Raw genomic sequence first — 22,571 nt, 5'->3', positions numbered from 1 at the left:
TTTCAGCAGAATGAGAGAGGTAGGCGTGAACGTTCAGCATATATTTTAAGGGTAGAGCTAATTTGCAGATGTATTCGATGTGGAGTGTGAGTTGCCTGAGCAACTGGATGCACGGGGACCATCGTCTAAGATGTAGAGCAGGTGTGAGGACCTGGGAAAATCGGGAATCTCGTCTTGGAGATGTTAGGTTTGAGGTGACTGTCAGACATCCAAGGAGGGATGTCAGGTAGACAGTTACTCTAGTAAGAAACCTAGAGACCTGGCTTAGAAATACAAATTTAGAAAGCATCAGCATTTAAATGATATTTAAAGCACAGTGCAAAGAGAGAAGAAATCTAGTATAAAAGTGACAGGTTCGATCTCAGGATCAAAGACAGCTCACCTAGGATAGGTAGGGGCAATGTAAGATAAACTCTGTAGACAAACTTCTCGAAGAGTGAAGGAAAGGAAAAATGGTAAGAGGTGACTTTAGAGAAAGAGCAAAGGCCAAGTCATGTAGGAAGTGAGTTTAGGAAAAGTGAGTTTAGTCATGTAGGAAAAGAGTTTAACTTTTACTCTGAGATGAGAAACCGTTGGATGGTTTTGAGGATAGGGTTGACATGATCTGACCTATGTCTTAAGGATCACTTTGACCACTGTTGAGAATGGACTGTAAAAAGTCAAGGGTGACAGTAGAATGACCAGTTAGGCTGTTACAGTAATCCAAGTGAGAGATGGCCTAAGGTGGTAACGATGAAGTAAAAAGTGGTAGGATTCTGGATCTATTCTGAAGATAGAGCTGATAAGATCTGTTACAGATTGTAAAAGAAAGAGAATAGTCAAGGATGACTCCAAAGTTTTTGTCCTGAGAAACTGGAAGACTGTGTTGCCTTTATTAAGGTGTGGAAGTTTGCATGAGAGTATGCAGTGAGAGTGGAGTGGGGTGAAAATCAAGAATATGCTTTTAGATATGTTAAATTTAAGATGTCTGTTAGATATCCAAAATGGAGTTCTTGAGGAGACCGATAGATGGGTTTTAGAAGTGTAGGCTGAAGGTAAAATTTTGGCAGTCATCAGCTTGTCGGTGGTATTTTAAAGATACGGAACTGGGAGGAATTACTAAAGGAGCGAGGGTAGCTGTATAAGAGAAGAATACAGAGGAGAAAGACTCTAGAAGAGACAGGTTATATACAGAAAGACAATAGAGAAAGACTGTAAAGACTATAGGAGAGAAAAGAATTGACTTCTGAGGCAACTAGTATTTCAGGGTGGAGAAATGAGGGGGGAATCAGCAAAGATGCCTGAGAGTTATACTGAGCACTCACTTCTGGGAGGCTCCTTTGGTAACTTAGTGTAACCAGTAGGGAATGTCTTCATAAGAATAATGTAAGAATTTACTATACCACTGACATTTTTGTAAATGCTTAATCGAATCACAACTCTTGCACCTTGAATTTTATGAGGCAGACCACTCATGTTATTGTCAAGCTTATTATCAATATCAATAATTTTGATTTTCCCCAATTAACTTTTTTTCAAAATGTCTAAAAATATTTCATAATTTGAGAAATGAACAGAAGTTCAACTCATCCCCCAGGTGGTTTGTGGTCAGAGAACTGCTTCTGTTCCTACTCACAGCTTCAGTGTACAAATATGTGAGTCTGGATTTTTACAAAGAGAGGACAAGAACAAGTATATTCCCTTTGTTGTTTCTTAACCTATACAACCATCAGTGTATTTCAGCTTATGAGAAATCTTTATCACTTATAAACACACTCTAACATAGCTTGTGTTTATGGATTTTACGATAACGAAAAGTGCAAATTGGTTGCCTTCACTTTGCAGCTGCGGCCATTTGTATCACTCGTTCTGTCTGCAAAACAAAGAGTGCACCATAGAAATTGAGGGGCAAACAAGATGGACATGCTACAAATGCAGCTCAAGTAACAAAGTAGGAAAACGAAGCGAAACTTCATCTGAACTTAAAAAAGGAAGGATAATCCCATCACAGGTAAGACTTGTTTTCATGTGAAGGTGGAGATGGTCTTCTCTTACCCATGTCTTGTAGGCCTGCCCATTTCTTTCAGTTCCTGTAGCCTTCAGCAAATTGACCTGATGGGTATACAGTATATGACATCTGTTCAGTCCCCTGTAGAGGAGAGCTTCTCTGCTCTGTCCAGCACTGAAAAACGGGCATTTGAGAGCAACAGAAGGCATTTTCTACCCTGAAAAAGCTTACAATCTAATTGAACAGAGATGTATACACATGCGCCTACTTTAAGATCCTTTGACAAAGTTAGAGGTCAGCCAGTACAAATGCTGCAGTGCTAATGAGTACCTACGATCGTATGTGCTGAAGAGTTCTCACTTTTACGTAGGGCTGATGGACAAGGTACATACACGTGTGCTCTGTGCATGGTTTTCTCAGTGGGTAACTTTCTTCAAAGACCTTTTCATTGCCTTTGGAGTCTGACTAACGGACTGGAAACAATTTTTGTTCATTTTACAGCCTTTCTTTTTTCTTCTTAAGCAGGCAAAACCCCCTTACCTGGTGTCTCTCAGGTAACAGTTTAGAATTTCTACACTCCAGTGGTAGGCATTCATTTATGTTCTCCCAATATATATGGAACGGTGTGCCTGGCACTGTGCTAAGTGCTGGGGATATAATAGTAGGCAAGATATTTGACTTGTGGAGTTGACAACCAATGAATTTATGAAGACATTTTGAATAAGTGTTCTCAAGTTCTTTCTGACACCAGTTCTGTCAGTTCTCTGGACTGTGTGTTCAGCAATTCAATTCATTTCTGACGTTGGCTTCATTCCCATAAGACTGCCCTCAGTGTGACTTTGACACTAGTCACAGACGGGATACCCCGGTTACCTGCACTCTTGTCTGACTTGCCCAATTCAGGAGTCCCCGTGACACCCCACTCCCCAACCAGGTTTGATAATTCACTAGAATGACTCATAGAACTTAGGAAAATACTTTACATTTACCTGTTTATTATTTGGATACAACTCAGGAACAGCCAAATGGAAGAAATGCACAGGGCAAGGTATGGAGGAGACGGGTGTACAGAGCTTCTCTTCCCTCTCCCAGCGTGCCACCTTCCCAGCACATCAATGTCTTCACTAGCTGGGGAGCTTCTTGAACTTCATTTAGGGGTTTTTAGATGTTTCATTATGTGGTCAGGATTGATTAAATCATTGGCCATTGGTAATTAACTCAATCTCTAGCCCCTCTCCCCTTCCCAGAAGTTTTGGGAGGGGACAAAGGGTGGTAGAATTAAAATAATTAACCCTTTAAATCATGGCTTGATCTTGTGACCAGCTGCCCCTTCTGAAGCTATCTAGGGGTCCCCAGACACCCATCATCTAATTAGCATACAAAAGACACTCCTATTATTCAGGAGACTCCAAGAGTTTTAGGAGCTATGTGACAGGAACCAGGGACAAAGACCAAATTTTTTTTATTATACTTAGAGATGAACTGTGCTGTAAGAGGAGATAATGAATAGATCTGATCTAGTCATGGGAAGTCCCGGAAGGCTTCCTCAAAATGCCATGTTAGCTGACCCTGAAGGAAAAAAAAGAAGTAAGCTAGACAGGTTTAGGTGCAAGGGTTGGCAGGAGGAGGAGTATTCCAGGCAGAGGGAACAATACGTAAAAGAAACATACAGCATCTCTACTGCGAAGCAGGAAAAAGCGTGCAACTAGACACTGAGCATGATTGGATCTAGAGAGTGAAAGAGAGTGGTTATGAGATGAGGCTAGCGGGGTAAACAGAAACCACATAAATTATTTTTATGTTTATGCTAAAAAAATAGGAAGATATTAAAGGGTTTTAAGGAAGGAATGATATGATCTGATCAGAATAGGTTTTTGTGTGTTTTTGACCAATATTTTTAAAAGAACACTGCAGAAAATGGATTGAAAGGAAAGCATGAATGATATAGGGAGACCAAGAATATTGAAGTAATTTAGAGGAGGGAAGTGGTAACTTGGTTTAGAATGGTAGGAATTGGGATGAAGAAAAGAGGACATATTGGAGCTTTGTTTAAGATGAGCACAAACATCAAAAAGGAGAATTTATTGTTGGAGTTAATGAAGTCTGCAGAACATAAAGGTAAAGATGTTCAATATAGTTTCCAGATTGAAAATTTTGTTAACTATACATCTAAAACACTTTCTTGTTTGCATTTAGGGAAGGAAGGATAGGTCCTGTGATTCCCAGCATCTTTCCAAGATGAATCCAAATGCAGATGGGGACCTTTTATTTATGTAGATACCTAAAGCATTACGTCTTAGGGCACTTGAGTTTTTTTCTCTTTCAGTTATATCCTATGCATAAACAACTTGTGATTATATACATATTATGGCCTAGATAGTACCAATTAGATTTTTTCCCCTTTTTCCCTAGATAATCCTGAGAGGCTAAAATAGGCAATTACATATTATGTATGTAATTATGTATTTTAATACACAATTTACAAACAGTAAAATTCACCTTCTGTGAATTTTGGCGACCACCTGTACAATCAAGATATATAGAGCAGTATTATTACCCACCCCCTCAAAAGTTCCCCATATCTCTTGGTAGTCGACCTTTCCCCACATCCTCAACTCCTGGCAACCACTGATCCTTTTTGAGTTAATTTTTTATAGGGTGTGACATAAGGACTGAGGTTCATTCTTTTGCATGTGGATATCTGTTGAATTGCATTTGTACCTTAATTGAAAATCAATTGACTAGATTCTAGACTTTCTATTTTATTCCATTAGCTATATGTCTATCTTATCTCTAATACTGTAGCTTTATAGTAAATCTGGATCAGGTAATGTGATCCTCCAATTTTGTTCTTCTTTCTAACATTTCGCTATTCTCCTTCCTTTGCTTTTCCATGTAAAATCAGCTTGTCAATTTCTACAAAAACATCATGCTGGGATTTAATTGGGATTGTGTTGAATATACAGATCAATTTGGGGAGAGTTGACATCTTAACAATATTGAGTCTTCCAACTCATTAACATGGTGTATTTCGCAATTTATTTAGATCTCTGATTTATTTCATCAGTGTTTTGTCGTTTTGGGCATATACATCTTGTATATGTTTTACAAGATTTATTTCTAAATGTGTAATGACTTTTGATGCTTTTATATATTTTACTGTCTTATATTTCAATTTCTATTTATTGCTGAAATATAGAAATATATTTTTGTATATTGACCTTGTATTCAGTAACCAGTGACTTTACTAAGCTTACTTATTAGTATTAATACTTTTTTGTATTAATTCTTTGGTATTTTCTACATAGACAATAATACCATGTGCAAATAATGAATTTTATTTCTTGTTTTCCAATTGTATGCCTTTTATTTCTTTTTCTTCCCTTATTGCATTGGCTTCCAATCCAGTGTTGAACAGGAATGGTGAAAATAGACATCCTTTCCTTCTTACTGATCTTAGGGGAAAGTACTCAATTTTTCATCATTAAGTATAATGTTAACTGTAGGCTTTTTGTGTGTAACCTTTATATCATGTTTAGGAAGTTCCCTTCTATTCCATGATTTGCTAAGAATTTCTTCATGAATTAGTAATTGAATTTTGAAGCCATTTATGCAACATTGGTTGCCTCCCATACCTCATACAATGAAGAAAGACAATAACCTATTTCATTATCTTTTCTCCTGCCTTATCTCAGAGCATCTAGAAAAGGGAAATTATTTAAAGTGAATCTGGACGTCAAAGGCAGCTTTATTCTAAGACTATCCCATTCAACAGGGCAGAAGAAGTGATTCAACTTTTTCATTCTTTAGGAAACACCAGTAAGAGTATTGATTAGATCTTGAAAACCTCTTTTTGATACTTTTTAATATGAGGCAAGCTAGAATGAGAATGATTTTGGATTTCTTAAAATTTCCTCTAGCTGTCTGTCTCCCTTGTTTTTCTTACTAAGATATTATAAAAAGATCTAGTAGATTGGTAACAGAAGAAAGAAACATCAAATATATGCTTGAGATGTGTTTATGTTAATTTTCACAACAACTTTATGAGGATGACGTAGTCCTTATTTTCCAGCTGAAGGAACTATATGTAGTTCAGAGAGGGAGGGCCAATATTTGAACTCAAGTTTGTAAGACCATTTTCTTTTTGTTTTAAATTAAATTTATTGGGGTGACATTGGTTAGTAAAATTATAGGTTACAAGTATACATTTCTATAAATACATCATTTATATATTGCATTGTGTGTTTACAACCCAGAGTCAGCTCTCCTTCTATCGCCATATATTTGACCTCCTTTTCCCTTTTCTACTGTGTTTCTTCAAAAATAAGATGTAGCTGGACCATCAGCTCTAATAAGTCTTTTGGAGCTGATGGTCCAGTTGCATCTTATTTTCGGTACCACCCTCCCTCCCCTCTTATCCTCTGGTAACCACTGAACTGTTGTCTGTGTCTATGAGTTTTTGTTTGTTTGTCTTGTTCCTTTGTTGCTTTCAGTTTTATATCCCACATATGAGTGAAGTCATATAGTTTTTGACTTTTTCTGTCTGACTTATTTTGCTTAGCATAATAATCTCAAGATCCATCCAAGTTGTCTCAAATGGCAGTATTTCATCTTGTGGCAGAGTAGTATTCCACTGTGTATATATACCACATCTTATTTATCCAGTCATCTATTGAAGGTCACTTTGGTTATTTCCATGTCTTGGCCATCTGAATAATGCTGCATTGGACATCGGGTACATATATATTTATGGACAAATGTTTTCAGATTTTTTTGGAGAGGGATTGCTGGGTCATATGGTAATTCTATTATTAATTTTTTGAGGAACCTCCATACTGTTTTCCATAGCAGCTGTACCAATTTACATTACCACCAGTAGTGTAAGACCATTTTCACTCCCAGTTTCCTGCCTTCAGCCTGTTCTATTCTTAGCATTCTGGCTGTATTAAAACCTGGTAAAGCTGATTTCTAAACTATATCCATACTGTACTGGCTGTGCTAATTAAAATTTCTTACCATTGTGTGAGCCATTCACATTTTTAATTATAAAAAAAAATTAAATGAAATTAAAATGATGGCTTTTATTATGCTTTATGTCACAAAAGTTCTACTTTGCTCTTTTAATTTCCTTTGAAAGCATATTAGCCCTGGTTAAGTTCCTAGCCAGTGCAGGAAGCTAACAATGGTGAGGGCCCCGGTTACTCTGAAGTCAGTCTGAGAGTGCCGGTCAGCTCTCACCTGTTGCTCTCTACCCCCAAGAAGGTACTAAAAGCATTTGAAGCTTCTCACTACTTTTGTAATGTGATCCTTATATCAAATAGTTTTTTTTATTTCATCCTTTTCCAAGACTTGTGATAATTGACTTTTAGTTATTCAATTTCTGATTCCAATTCAACAAGATGCAACAGTTACCCTCAAAACTGTGGTTTTGGTGGATAAAGTCTTTCTTCTTGCCACTCCTTATCTCATTTCTGTTTTTCACAACTGGTCAATATATATAACTAGTAACTGACATAGCAGTTGCCTTCCAACAGATTTGCACAGATGTGATGAAAGGTATTTCCCTAGAAAGCTTGCTTTCCTAAGGAATAAGCACTTTCTCTTTTTACAGATAGAAAAAAAAAATGACTGAAATTTCATTCTTTCCTTCTCTCCTCTCCTCCCTACTCAAGCTTATAGCAGCTCAATCAGAAATGTAGGTTCACAGAATAGTCCTTGCAAGTCTCTATGATTCTCTGGTGTGCTTTCGCCACATATTGCCCACAGATGAAATACATTGGAATAACTAATTTTAGCTGAAGAACTTATTATTCTATTATATTTTCTCAACAAATGTTCCAACATAATATAATATAGTACAATATAATATATAATTTTCTTTGATTTTTCCTTTATTAAAGTTATAATAGCAAATAACCATCTTCATTGGTACTGATTAGCATTGGAAGACATTAACTTACTATTCATTTTAAAAATAAATATTGCTCAACAGGCAACTTGATATAAATTCAAAGAAACATAATTGAAGGTTTACTAGAGTTCAGTTTTAACGTTATTATATTATTAACAGGGCTTAGAGTTCTTGAGAGCTGGTAATAAATTAACATATTATTTATGTACCAGAAACATTCAAGTTGTTATTCCTTTAAAAATTTTAAAAAACAAGAGCATTTAGAGACTCATTTGAAAGAATTTTGTAATGTATTGCTCAATGTCTTTCAGATTTGGATAAACCATCCCTTATATTAGAGTTTTTTGTTTTTCCAATGAGGTAACTATCCGAGGAAGAAGGGCAGTAGAGATAAACATACAGGCCTACTCATCCTTAAATAATCACAAAGGGAGATAATGAAATAAATTGATATTTTCCCTGGTACTTGGAGTGGTTTTATTTCTTCATTTTTAAAGTTGTCTAAGAAAATGTTTTGTCTTTCAGGGTAAATTTATAAATAATATCAGAGGGAAGTATTTACAACTTCCAAGTAATTGTTCAGTAAATAACATTTATTTATGCTCACCGGTCATGATTTTCTATTAACCATTGTACATTGCGTATTTATTTGGTGTTCCCACCATAAATTGGATATTTAGTTTATATGCTATTGAATGAAATAGGAACACGGGTATTAATGCCCTGTTTTCATTTGTACATTTTTAAAGAATATTAGCTCCCAGTTGTAAATATGTTAGATTGAAACTGAATGCTAAAAAATGAAATTTCACTTTTTGGTGATAGCAGCATTTCTTAGAAGATTCTAAATTCTAAATTAAATTTACAGGTTAAATAAAGATTAATATATCTCAGAAGTACAAGAGGTGATGAATGTTCCTATTAAAAATGAATGCTTTTGAGACTTTTACTCATTTTCCAGTAATCTTGTTATACTCTAGTATTAAGCGATTTATTACTGTAGCCAATATTTACTGTATGCCTGCTTGGGTCCATGCACTATTCTTGGTACTAAGTATACATTGGTGAACAAAGAAAACATAGTTCCCACCATCGTGTATCTTACCATCTAGTAAGAGAGCTAGACAATAATTAAACAAACAATATATCAAATATGTAATTTCAAATTGTGATCGGTATATAAATGCTGTGATGGGAAAGAATAGAATGTTATGGGAAGAAGAACATGAGGGGAAACCTACTTTGAATTGGGTGGTCAGGGAATATCTATCTGCAGAGAAGATGCTTAAGCTAAGACTTGAAAGATAAAAAGGTACCAGCCTGAAAAAGAACATTACAGGCAAGAGAGAACAACAAGCACAAAGCAACTGAGGAGGGAGTTGACCTGTTCACAAAGCTGAAAAAAGATCAGTGGTTAGAACATAATGACTGAAGGGGAATATGACAAGGAACGAAATGAAGAACTATGCAGGGCCAGATCCTGAAAGCCTGTAAGACTCTGGCAAAGAGTTTCGTTTGCATTTTTAGAGAGAATAGGATTTAAAAATCCTTTTTTAAAAAAGTATTAATATGATCCATTGATTGTGTTTGTGGAAAATGGATAGACAGCCACATCTTTATTACCAGCCCAGTCTTCACCTCTTTGCCTGAGCACTGTAACAATCAGATTCTTCAAGTTCTATACATTTGTGCACTTCCCTTTGATCCAGAAAAGGGCTGTGTCCAACAGACTGAAAGATGACAATAGTACCTTGAAAGTGTTTCCAGTCTTTATGTAGAACAAAAGCTTTGACAGAAATATAGGCAAAGGACATTAAAAAAAATTATGTTGTCTAATGAAATGTGAAAAAGTATTTAACTTTACTAGTGATCAAAGATATACAAGTTAAAGCTGTAGTATGATGTCACTTTTTTACTTATTCAATAACTGGAACATTTTTAAAAATACACATTAAACTGTCATACATTAAAAAATATATATGCATTTATATTGATAAGGATGTGAGGAGAGAGACACTTTTAACTTCTACTAGTGGGAATGCATATTTGTACAAGTTCATAATCCCTTATCCAAATCCCTTTGGCCAGATATGTTTCAGAATTCAGAATTTTTTATTTTAGAAAGGTAATACAGGGACTTCCATTTCTGACAGGATGCATTTGGAGTTTCTTGAAGGGGAGGTAGGGAATGGACAAAATATATTAAACAGTTTTCAAGACACTGGACCTCAAGCAGTGAAGGAGAGTGACCTCTGAGAGACAAGAAATAAATTATGTAAACCCTAGGTTTGCCCCCAAATTACTGCCAGGAGAAAGTTTCCAAGCCATGGTACAAGGAGAGGAAACTGAGGCAGGGCTTATCAGTTTCTCTGAGTTGAAGTGACAGAACTGGGACTCCAGGGAAGGCAAGGAGACAGAGCTGGGACTCCAGGACAGAGTATCGGACAGGAGAGAGCCACACAGAGAGCTCCAAAGATCTGCCACAGGCAACTTTGTGTTGAGTATTTATCCACTCCTGTGTGAAGAAACTCCTCAAGGCCAGAAAAAGAAGCATCCAAAAGGATTATAAGTAGCAGTGCCTCAAATTCACAGAGTGAGGAATAACATCAGCCTGGAAAGCTTCATAATTCACAGCACAGCACGGAGAGTACTAAATAAGGTCTTGACCTCAGTATTAGGGGAAAAGTAAACCCCAAACTATCTGTTGTTCTGATCCCACCTACCAAAGCTTAAAAGCAAAACCTAAGAAGATCACATTATTTCTAAGTATTTTAACCACATCCCAGAACGAAATTTAAGAATCTATTAAGGATTAGAAAAATATCTAACCCAACCAGATAAAATTCACAATGTCTGGCATTTGATAAAAAATTACGAGGCATACAAGAAAGCAGGAAAATACAAGTCATAAAGAAGAGAGAAAATCAACTATAAGACATTCTGGAAAAGACAAAATTATGGACACAGTAAAAAGATCAGTGGTTGCCAGGGGCCAAGGTGTGGAGGGAAGGATGAATAAATGGAACACAGAGGATTTTTAGGGCAGTGAAAATACTCTGTATGGTACTGTAATGGTGGGTATACGTCAATACACATTTGTCCAAACCCATAGAATATACAATGCCGTGAGTGAACCCTAATGTAAACTATGGGGTTTGGGTGATAATGATGTGTCAATGCAGTGTGTCATCGGTTATAACAAATTTACTCCACTGGTGGGGGAGCCTGTACACCTGTGGGAGCATGGGATATATGCAGTATCTCTGTACTTCTCAAGTTTGCTGTGACTTAAAACTGCACTTAAAAATAGTCTTTTAAAAACTTAGTCCATTGAAAATGGATCGAGAAATAGATTATATTGTTATATTATATAATAGATTATAAAATTAGTAACTAAGAACATTAAAACAGTTATTATGACAATTATTATAATTGTATTCCATATATTCAAGAAGCTAGAGGAAAGATTTAACATGTGAAATAGAAATATGGAAGTTACAATGACCCAATAGAACATCTAGAGATTAAAACTACAATGTCTGAGATGAAGAACACACTGGATGGGATTATAACAGCATCATGGACATTGCAGAAGAAACGATTTGTGAACTTGACTTTATAGCAGTAGGAACTGTCCCAAATCAAACCCAGAGAGAAAAACTGAAAAGAAATGAATAAAGCATCAGTGAACTATGAAACAACTTCAAGTAGCAAAATACATGTGTAATTGGAGTTCTAGAAGAAGTAGGGGCAAAAATAATACAGAAAAAATATTTGAAGAAATGTAATACAGAGTTCCAATTCCAGTAATGGCAGGGTAGCCTGGCTGTATTGGACAGCCCTGCTGTCAATAACAATTACAAGCTCTAGACAAAATAAGAAAAAACATTGTCTAGAAAACAACCAGAAGCAGGCAGAAACTGTAACAAACACACACCTTAAAGAAAGGAAACAAACTAGGGGAGCTCGACATTTAACCAGCTTTTCCCTTAGGGCTCTTCTCAGTTTGCCTAAGAGTACTGGGAAAAAAGCTTAAAAAGAAAGGAGCATTCTAACTGTGATGAAGAAACAGAAGTCAGAGTTCAGGACTACCAAAGCAGCTATAAATTGAGGGGGGATATCTCAGAAAGAAGGGTGCCAATGAGAAGGGAACTCCTAATCTTTTTATGAGTTTCAGAATTGCACATACACAGACCGTGCTGTAAGAAACCAGACAGAAAGTTGCATCAGGAGGTCTAAAGAACTGAGCAGATATTTCAATAGCTAGATAGTGTTGATTTTTGAGCGTAAGTCTTGTCAAATAGGGGGATTGATACACACCTCACTGAAGCTGCAGAAAGACTGTGCTTTACGACTAAGGGCTGCCCCAAAACTAAAGGAAAAAGCAAAATAAATCCTCTAACAAAGCCAAAGCTCAACTATGACACAATCAATGGAAGAAGGAGGAAAATATAATTTAAGAGAAAAAACATCAACAGAAGCAGACCTATGCATGAGCCATATGTTGGAATTGGCAGTCAGGGACTTTAAAATAGAAAATACAAATATGTTAAAGGATATAAAGATCAGCAGAATGATTGAACATATGGGGAAATCTCAGCAAATAAATGGAAACTATAAAATAAAACTGTAAAATCTAGAGCTAAAAACAAAGTGTAAAATCTAGAGCTGAAAATCATATCTAAAATGAAAAGTGTATTAGATTATCAGTAGCATTTTTAAGACTGAGACAAATGTTATCAGTAAATTTGAAGACAGTTCTATAGAAATACTCCTAACTGAAGCATATAGGATTAGAGGATTGAAAATAAATGAAGAGAGGACTCAGTGACCTGTGAAACAATATCAAAAAGTCTAATATATGTAATATACATATATATTATATGTATACAATATATATCTATCTGTCATTAATATATCTATCTATCATTGGAATTCCAAAAAATGAGGGGAGAAAGAGAAGTGGCCGTGGAGTGACCTAGTAATGTCTGAAATTTTCCCACATTTGGTGAAAAACATCAACCCATATGTCTAAAAACTGCAAATTGCAAGCAGAATAAATACAAAGAAAACTACACCCAGATACATCATGTCATAGTCAAACTACTGAAACCAAAGATAAAGAGGAATTTTTAAAGCAGCCAAAGATAAGACAATAATAATATGGATGACTTCTCATTTTAAAAAGGAGAGGGGAGGCCAGAAGACAATAAAATGGCATCTTTGAAGTGCTAAAAGAAAGGTAATATGAGGCATACATTGTATATCATATAGCATTCCCAGTCTGGGCCAGCATCCCTTAATCAAATGCTTATGTGGGATAAATAAGGACTATAAACAGCCTCACTTCAGTTCAGGTCAGGTTTTGTTGTCAGAGGACTTTTGGTGCCAAAAACTTAAAAAGAAATCCTTTTGATTTCAGAGTTTTTTAGATTTCAGAATTATAGGAAAAGGGTTTGTGGATTCATCTTACTTGTCAGAAGAAAAATTGGCAATGTGTAGTTTTAAACGTCTGTACCCTTAGAAACAGGGATTCTTAAGAATCCGTCCAACAGAAATAACATAAAGAATGCCAAATGTTATATACAGATATTTACGACAGCATTTTTTTTAAATAAACAAATTGAGAACAACCTAAATGTTTCAATAGCCTCTCAATAGTTGGTCAGATTAGTTATGGTATAGCTATGCAATGAGTGGACTACTTTATAGACATGAAAAATCATGTTGAATATTGATATGGTCAAATAAACATTCTCAACATATACTATGAAAAGACCACAAAATTGTGATTCCAAATGTTAGTAGTAGTTACTACTGTGTGGTTGGGTTCTGATTTTTACTTGTTTTGTTTTGCTCTTTTGTATATTCTAAATTTCCATTAGTGAACATGAATTCCTTTTGTAATTAGAAAAATCAAGGCTTGTTTTTTTAAAAAAAGAGCAAAATGATAAAGAAGGTATTCTTATTGCTATTAAACTTCAGATCAGGTTGCTTCTCTAAATGAGGAATCATTATCCAAGATCACTCACCAAAGTTCAGCATTATCATGAAGGCCGTAGCTTAGTTATATCAACCATATCCCCAGATCTGAGGTCTGCACACCTGGATTTAAAGTATCTCTTTTAAACTGCACTGCCTGAGGCATTTCCAGAAGGAATCCTGTTAGATGAAAAACAAGACCTTTTCGTGAGCGATGCTGAACCATTTCTGTTGCCACTTCAAACACTCTCTAGCTTAATCTCCAGAGAACAGCTCTCTCAGATAAATTGTCCAGCACCACATCCAGTTCTTGGCTTATTTTTAAAAGTCTGCGGATTCTTTCATGAGGTCATTTTTTTTTTAAGCTTAAAGAACTACTTTGCTTTGAAAATCTATTTTCTCTCTTTTCAAAAAGAGCATACCAGGAATTAAAGTTGGATCACGTTTAGCAAGCTACATCATACATCTGGAATAAATTCCACAGTATTAATATCATGGTATGTTAGAGCAAAGACTGTCAAGTCTAATTTTTGCAGAGCTGCTGAATCTGAAAGGACAGTCTGGACAGCCAGCTGTTTTGATCCTGAGCTGAGGTATGTTTTCTAAAGTTATTCTGAAAGTCAGAGGGGAAAGGCGGAAAAGCCTGTGACATGCCACAGTGCTAGGAAATGTCTTCATCATCTATACTGTCTATAGGTTCTTAGAATTTGACTCTTAGAATTGAAAGAGGCTTGAGAACTTAATTCCAATTGCTTACCCAGTACTTACACCTCTTTTACATCAGTCTAGACAGACAGTATCTAGTATCAAACTACTTGTAATAATAATTTTATTTTTCCTTGTAAATTAATAAGTTGATGTTCTGATTGCATATATTAGTCTGTACTTAATATGGGCTAGAATTCATTGCTGAAACCACATGAACTTGGGAGTTTTCTTTGTGGGCAGGTTTGATAACAGCTTTAATTTCCTTAATAAATATAGGACTATTCATATTTTCTGTTTCATCTGGGGTCCTTTTTTTTATGTTATTTTTCAAGGAATGTGTCCTTGTATTGCCAAATTTATTGGCATAAAATTGTTCATGATAGGCACTTACTCTCTTTTTTACTTATTCTCTGTAAGTAATGTTACAGTAATGTTGCATTGTTGGTAATAGTAATTTATACTCTCTTTTTCTTGATTAATCTACATAGCAGCTTACTAATTTTGTAGGTATTTCCAAATGACCGACCTCGGCTTTGTTAATTTTCTCTATTTTGTTTGATTTCTATTGCATTGACTTCTGCTTATTATTTCCTTCTTCTTACTTAATTTGGTTTTATTTTGATCTTCTTCTAGCTTCTTAAATTGGAAGCTTAGGTGGTTTATTTTAAACCTTTCCTATTTTCCAATATAGCATAAGAAGATATAAATTTCTTCTTAAGCACTGTTTTAGCTGTACTCTAAAATTTCTTTAAATGTTTTGTTGAGGTATCATTGATATAAAATAAATTGCACATGAAGTGTATGAATTTGACATATATACATTCATGAATCCATCACCGTAATCAAGATACTGACCCTATCCATCACCGCCAAAAAATTTATTCAGTTCCTCACTTCTGTTCCCTGGGAACCACTGATTGGCTTTTTGTCACAGTACATTAATTTGCATTTTCTAGAGTTTTAGACAAATGAAACCGTAAAGTATATATGCTTTGTTGGTCTGGCTTTTTGCACTTAGCATAATTATTTGAGATTCATCCACATTGTTGTATCAAGAGTTCATTCCTTCTTACTGTTGAGTAATGTTTCATTTTATGGATATACCGTAATTTGTTTATGATTTCACCTGTTGATAGCCATCTAGACTTTTCTAGTTTCTGGCTATTATGGATAAATCTGTTTTTAAGATTTGTGTACAAATCTCTGTATGGACAAATTACTTTCATTTATCTTGGGTAAATACCTAAGGAATGGAATGGCTGACTCATATGGAAAATGTATTTTTATCATGTTAAGAACCTGCCAATCTGTTCTCCAAAGTGGTTGTATCATTTTACCCTCCTACCAACCGCATATGATTTCATTTCCTCCACATCCTTGGTGTAGTCAGTCTTTTTGGTTTCTGCGATTCTAATAGGTGTGTAGTGTTATCTCGTTGCATTTTCAATTTGCATTTTGTGAATGACTAATAATGTTCAGCATTTTGTCATGTGCTTATTGGCCATCCATATATTTTCTTTGGAGAAATGTCTATTGAAGTCCTTTACTTATTTTTTAATTGGGTTGTTTTGTTGCTGAGTTTTAGAAGTTCTCTATATATTCTGGATATTAATTTCTTATCAGATATGTCATTTGCAAATAGTTTCTTCCATTCTGTGAGGTACCTTTTTACTCCATTTATAATGTCCTTTGGTGCACAAAAGTGTTTTATTTTGATGGAGTTTTAATATTGTTTGTACCTTTGGCATCATACGCAAGAAATCATTGCTAAATCCAAGGTCATGAAATTTTTCTCCTATGTTTTCATCTAAGACTTTTATATTTTTAGCTCTTGCATTTAGGACTTCCATCCATTTTTAGTTAATTTTTGTATATGATGATAAATATGCCTTCAGCTTCATTCTTTTTGCCATGTGGATCTTCAGTTTTCCCATCACTGTTTGTTGAAAAGACTGTCCTTTCCCCCATTAAGTGGTCTCGATACCTTTGTTGAAAATCATTTGACCATATATGTGATAAATCCCACTTGATCGTGATATACAATCCTTTTATTTTTTGTATTTTTCAAGTACAGTTGATATACAATATATTAGTTTCAAGTATACAGTATAGTGATTAGACATTTATATAACTTATGAAGTGATCACCCCAATAAGCCTAGTACCCACTTGATACCATACATGTTTATTACAATATATTGACTATATTCCCTATGCTGTATTTTATTTACATCCCTGTGTCTGTTTTTATAACTGGCAATTTGTACTTCTTAATCCCTTTTCCTGTGCTGTTGAATTTGGTTTGCTGATCTCTATTCTACTCCATTTGGTCTATATATCTGTCTTTATGCCAGTAGCACACTATTTTGATTACTGTAGCTTTATAGTAAGTTTAGAAATCAGGAAGTGTGAGCCCCCCAACTTTGCTCTTTTTCAAGATTGTTTTGGCTACTCAGGTCCCTTAAGATTCCATACAAATTTTAGGATGGATTTTTTTTCTTTTTCACTTCTGCAAAAAAATGCCATTAGGATTTTGTTAGGGATTGCATTGGACCTATAGATTGCTTTGGGTAGTACAGACATTTTAACTATATTAAATCTTCCAGTCCGTGGACATGGAATGTTTTTCTAGTTAACTTTGTTTTCTTTAATTTCTTTGAGCAAAATTTTATAGTTTCAGTGTACACGTCTATTGCTTCCTTGGTTCGGTTTATTCCTATTTTATTCCTTTTGATGCTCTGGTAAGTGGAATTGTTTTCTTAATTTCCTTTTCAGATTGTTCATTGTTAGTATATAGAAAAACAAAGTGATTTTTATGTGTTGATTTTGTATCCTGCTACTTTGCTTAATTTGTTTATTAGTTCTAACAGCATTTTGGTATTTTTGGAATGTAAATTTAGAATTTTCTACATATAAGATCATGTCATCTGCAAACAAATAATTTTACTTTTTCTTTTATAATTTGAATGCCTTTTATCCTTCTTTTTGCCTAGGCTAGGACTACCAGTACTATGTTGAATAGATGTGGTAAGAGCAGGCATCCTTGTCTTATTTCTGATCTTAGGGGAAAAGCTTTCAATCTTATACCACTGAATATGATGTTAGCTGTGCTTTTTTTATGTATATAGCCTTTGTTATGTTGAGATAGTTTCCTTCTAATCCTACTTTGTTGAGTGTTTTTTGTTTGTTTGTTTTATCATGAATAGTATTGAATTTTTCCAAATGATTTTTCTATATCATACAGTTTTTTTCTTTAATTTTGTTAATGTGGTGTATCACATTTATTGATTTATGTATGGTCAACTCTCCTTGCATCTCAGGGATGCATTCCACTTGATTATAATGTATGATCTTTTTAATTTGCTGTTGAATTCAGTTTGCTAGTATTTTGTTGAGGATTTTCCATCTTGTGTTCACTAATTATATTGGCCTATGGTTTTCTTTTCTTGTAGTGTCCTGCCTGGCTTTGGTATCAGGGTAATGATGACCACCTAACATAGTTTGGAAATGTTCCCTTCTCTTCAATTTTTTGAAAGAGTTGGAGAAGAGTTGGCGTTAGTTCTTTAAATGTTTGGTAGAATTCATCAATGAAACTACCTGATCTTGGGCTTTTTTGTTTTTGTTGGGAGGGTTTTGATTACTGATTCAGTTTCCTAACTAGTTATTAGCCTTTTCAGATTTTGTTTCTTCATGATTCAGTCTTGGTATAGGTTTTATGTTTCTTGGATCTAATATCCTTTTGATTTCTTCTTTGATCCATGAATTATTTGGAAGTATGTTACTTAGTTCCTAAATATTTGGGAATTTTTCCAGAGATCTTTGTGTTATTGATATCTAATTTATTTCTGTTGTGGTCAGAGAACATTCTTTGTATGATTTGAATTCTTTTAAATTTATTGAAAATTATTTTATTGCCAGAAAATGGTCTATGTTAGTAAATGGTCAGCGCGTACTTGAAGAGAATATGTATTCTGCTTTTATTGGCAGTAATGTTATGGAAATGTCCATCTGATGAAGGTAGTTGTGTTAAGTCTTCTATATCTTTAAAAAAATATTTTAATTGAGTTATAATTGACATATAATATTGTGTAGTTTTAGGTGTACGGCATGTTGATTTGATACATTTATATATTGCAATATGATTACTACAGTAGTATAGCTAACACCTTTATCGTGTCACATAATGATCACTTCTTTTTTGTGTTGAGAACAGTTAAAACCTAGTCTCTTAGCAACTTTGAAGTTTATAATACGGTATGTTGACTCTAATCACCAAGTTGTACCTTAGGTCTCCAGAACTTATTTATGTACTAGTTGCAAGTTTGTACCCTTAAATAGTATCTCCCCAACTTTCCCATCTCCCAGCCCCTGATAACCATCATTCTATTCTCTGTTTTTATGAGTTAAGCCTTTCTAGATTCAACACCTGAGTAATATATAGTATTTATCTTTCTCTGTCTGATTTGTCTCATTTAGCATAATGCCTTCAAGGTCCATCCATGCTGTCGCAAATAGCAGGATTTTCTTTCTTCTTATGGCTGTATAATATTCCATTGTGTGTGTGTGTGTGTGTGTGTGTGTGTGTGTGTGTGTGTGTATGACCCACATCTTCTTTATCCATTTATCCATTGATGAACACTTAGGTTGTTTGTATATCTTGGCTATTGTGAATAATGCTGCACTAAACATGGTGTGCTGATATCTCTTCAAGATACTGACTTCTAGTCCTTTGGCTATATACCCAGGAGTGGGATTGCTGGATCATATGGTAGTTCAATTTTTAATTTTTTGAGGAACCTCCATACAGTTTTCATAATGGCTGTACCTAAATTTACATTCCCACTGACATATCCCTTTTCCCAACACATTCCCTTTTCTCCACGTCCTCACCAACATTTGATATCTCGTCTTTTTTTTTTTAATAAAAATCATCCTAACAGGTGTGAGGTGATATCTCATTGTGGTTTTGATTTGCCTTTTCCTAATGATGAGTTGAGCATCTTTCCTATGCCTGTTGGCCTTTTGTATGTCTTTGGGACAATGTGTGTTCGAGAGCTTTGCCCACTTTTAAATTGGGTACATCCTTTCTAATTATCTGCCTACTTGTTCTCTCGTTTATTGAGAGAGAGGTATGGAAATCTCTGACTATACAATCTATTTCTCCTTGCACTTATCTCAGTTTTTGTATTATGTACTTTTAGGCTATTAGATGCATAGATGTTTAGGATTGTTACATCCTCCCAATGAACTGACTCCATTATGATTATGAAATGACCTTCTTTCTCCCTGGTAATAATCTTTGCTCTAAAATCTAGTGCTGTGATGGCATATCTTTCCAGTCTTTTTGCTTTTAATGCATTTGTGCCTTTAAAGTATGCTTCTTACAGGCAGCATGTGGTTGGGTTTCACTCATGTATCTAATGTGACAATCTCTTTCAACTCTTCAAATATTTGAAGATCTTCCTGCACCATCACTTTTCTCTTCCTTGGGCTAAACATCCTTTTATTATGGTTTGGCTGATACTTTATCTAAATCCTTCAGTATTATTATCACACTCTTTCGTTTTGCTTGAAAGGGATGTTACATCACAAAGCATACTCGGATTTGGACTTTGCAAGAAATTTTGACAGTTGCATTGACAGTTGTGTCAGTTGATTAATATTGTCAACAAAAATGTGTATGTTTCCTCACCATTTGGTTAAAACCAACTTAAACCATCTGTTCTACTTTTCTTATCCTAATCATGTTTTTAGCTTGGCTAACAACTGACTTTTTGATCCCCAGAAAAATTTCAGAGGGACTTAACAACAAATTTATTAATTATTCCTCTGAAAATATATGTTTTATTTCAGTTATACCAATTCTAGTTGACTTATTTTTTTGATTGTTGGCCAAATAAAACTAGACTATAAGAGGATATTAAAATGTTTGCCTTTTTTCGCAGGTGAAAATGTCCCCAGCCTGTCATTCATCCAAAGGAGATCCTGCTGTTAAGAAAGTGAGTTTTGAAGACAAAAAACAACTTCCTCCTTCTGTGTGTTTATTCTCCTCTGTTTAACAATTTTCCTAAAGTAACAGTGATTTTTTAAAAATTAGTTTCAGGAGTACAAAACAATGTAATAGACATTTATCATTTATATCCCTCACACAGTGATAACCCCTCTCCCCCCATATACTACCCCTCTGACATCGCACACAGCCATTACATTTCCACTGTCTCCATTCCTAATGCTGTACTCCACTTCTTGTAACTATATATATATATATATATATATATATATATATATATATATATAGCGAGAGAGAGAGAGAGAGATATAGATATATGTCTATATATCTATATCTATATAGATATAGATATCTATCTATAGATATAGATATATAGATATAGATATAAACTTGTAGTTGACAGTCATTATTGTTCAGCTTCAGCTTCAGGTGTACAGTGCAGTGATCAGGCATCTACATCATCCCTGAGGTGGTCTCCCTGATGAGACAAGTGTCCATCAGATACTCTACAAAATCTTTACAACATTATGGATTACATTCCCCAAATTAATTTTCAGAACCCCGTGGCCATCTTTTGGTTACTGACTGTTTTCTAATCCCCTCACTTTCTCCCTTATCCCCACGCCCCCTCCCATCTAGCAACCCTCAGTTTTTCCTCTATGTCTCTGAGGCTGTTTCTAATTAGTTTATTCATTTATTCTTTTCTTTAGATTCCATATATAAGTGAGATCATATAGTATTTGTCTTTCTCTGTCTGACTTATTTCACTTAGCATAATGTTCTCTAGGTTCGTCCATGTTGTTGCAAATGGTAAGATTTCTTTCTTCTTTATGGCTGCGTAATACTCCATTGTATAAATGCACCACAGTTTCTTAACCCAGTCATCTACCGATGGGCATTTCAGTTGTTTCCATGTCTTGGCTATTGTGTATAGTGCTGCAATAAACATAGGGGTGCATAAATTTTTTCAGAGTAGAGTTTTGAATTTATCCGGATAGATACCTAGGAGTGGAATTGCTGGGTCATAAGGTAGTTCCATTTTCAGTTTTTTGAGATACCTCCATACTGTTTTCCATAGTGGCTGCACCAATCTGCAATCCCACCAACAGTGCACAAGGGTTCCCTTTTCTCCACATCCTCGCCAGCACTTGTTATTTGTTGATTTATTGATGATGGCCATTTTGACTGGAGTGAGGTGGTGTCTCTCTGTGGTTTTTATTTGCATTTCTCTAATGATTAGTGAGGTTGAGCATTTTTTCACGTCTGTTTGCCATCTGTATGTCTCTTTACAAAAATGTCTCTTCATGTCCTCTGCCCATTTTTTAATTGGGTTGTTTGTTTTTTTGGAGTTGAGTTGAGTGAGTTTTTTAATAAAGTTTGGATATTAATCCCTTATCATATATATCTCCCACTTAGTAGGATCCCTTTTTGTTTTATTGATGGTTTCATTTGCTGTGGAAAAACTTTTTAGTTTGATGTAATCCTACATGTTTATTTTTTCTCTTACTTTTCTTGCCTGAGAGGATATATCAGTAAAAATCTTACTCCAGGTAATGTCTGTAAAGTTTCTTCCTATGTTTTCTTCTAGGAGTTTTATGGTTTCAGATCTTACATTTAAGTCTTTAATCCATTTTGAATTTATTCTTGTATATGGAGGAGGTGGTCCAGCTTCATTTTTTTGCATGTGTCTGTCCAGGTTTCTCAGCTCCATTTATTGAACAGACTGTCTTTACCCCACTGTAAATTCTTGCTTCCATTGTTGTAGATTAAATGACCACATAGGCATGGATTTATTTCTGGACTCTCTATTCTTTTCCATTGATCTATGTGTCTGTTTTTATGCCACTACCATGCTGTTTTGATTACTGTAGCCTTGTAGTATAGTTTGAAATCAGGTATCGTTATACCTCCGACTTTGTTCTTATTTCTCAAGATTTCTGAGGCTATCCGGGGTCTTTTATGGTTCCATACAAA

The 22,571-nt window shown here is 35.0% G+C and overlaps 1 protein-coding gene across 2 annotated transcripts in view; it reads left to right on the top strand.

Annotated features, from left to right (window-relative positions):
• The window catches only part of VPS8 (VPS8 subunit of CORVET complex), a 236,051-nt gene that overhangs the window by 175,714 nt on the left and 37,766 nt on the right, over nucleotides 1-22,571 (top strand). For both annotated transcript variants that reach the window (XM_081062741.1, XM_081062742.1), the window contains 2 exons: nucleotides 1,825-1,990; nucleotides 20,533-20,586. In XM_081062741.1, the coding sequence (XP_080918867.1) occupies nucleotides 1,825-1,990; nucleotides 20,533-20,586 (220 nt within the window). The remainder of the gene's footprint in view (nucleotides 1-1,824; nucleotides 1,991-20,532; nucleotides 20,587-22,571) is intronic.

This window comes from Rhinolophus hipposideros, assembly GCF_964194185.1.
Source record: "Rhinolophus hipposideros genome assembly, chromosome: 2".
In the NCBI taxonomy this organism is placed as follows: Eukaryota; Metazoa; Chordata; class Mammalia; order Chiroptera; family Rhinolophidae; genus Rhinolophus; species Rhinolophus hipposideros.
The sequence above is the reverse complement of the archived record's forward strand: the minus strand, read 5'-3'. Positions and strand labels throughout refer to the sequence as shown.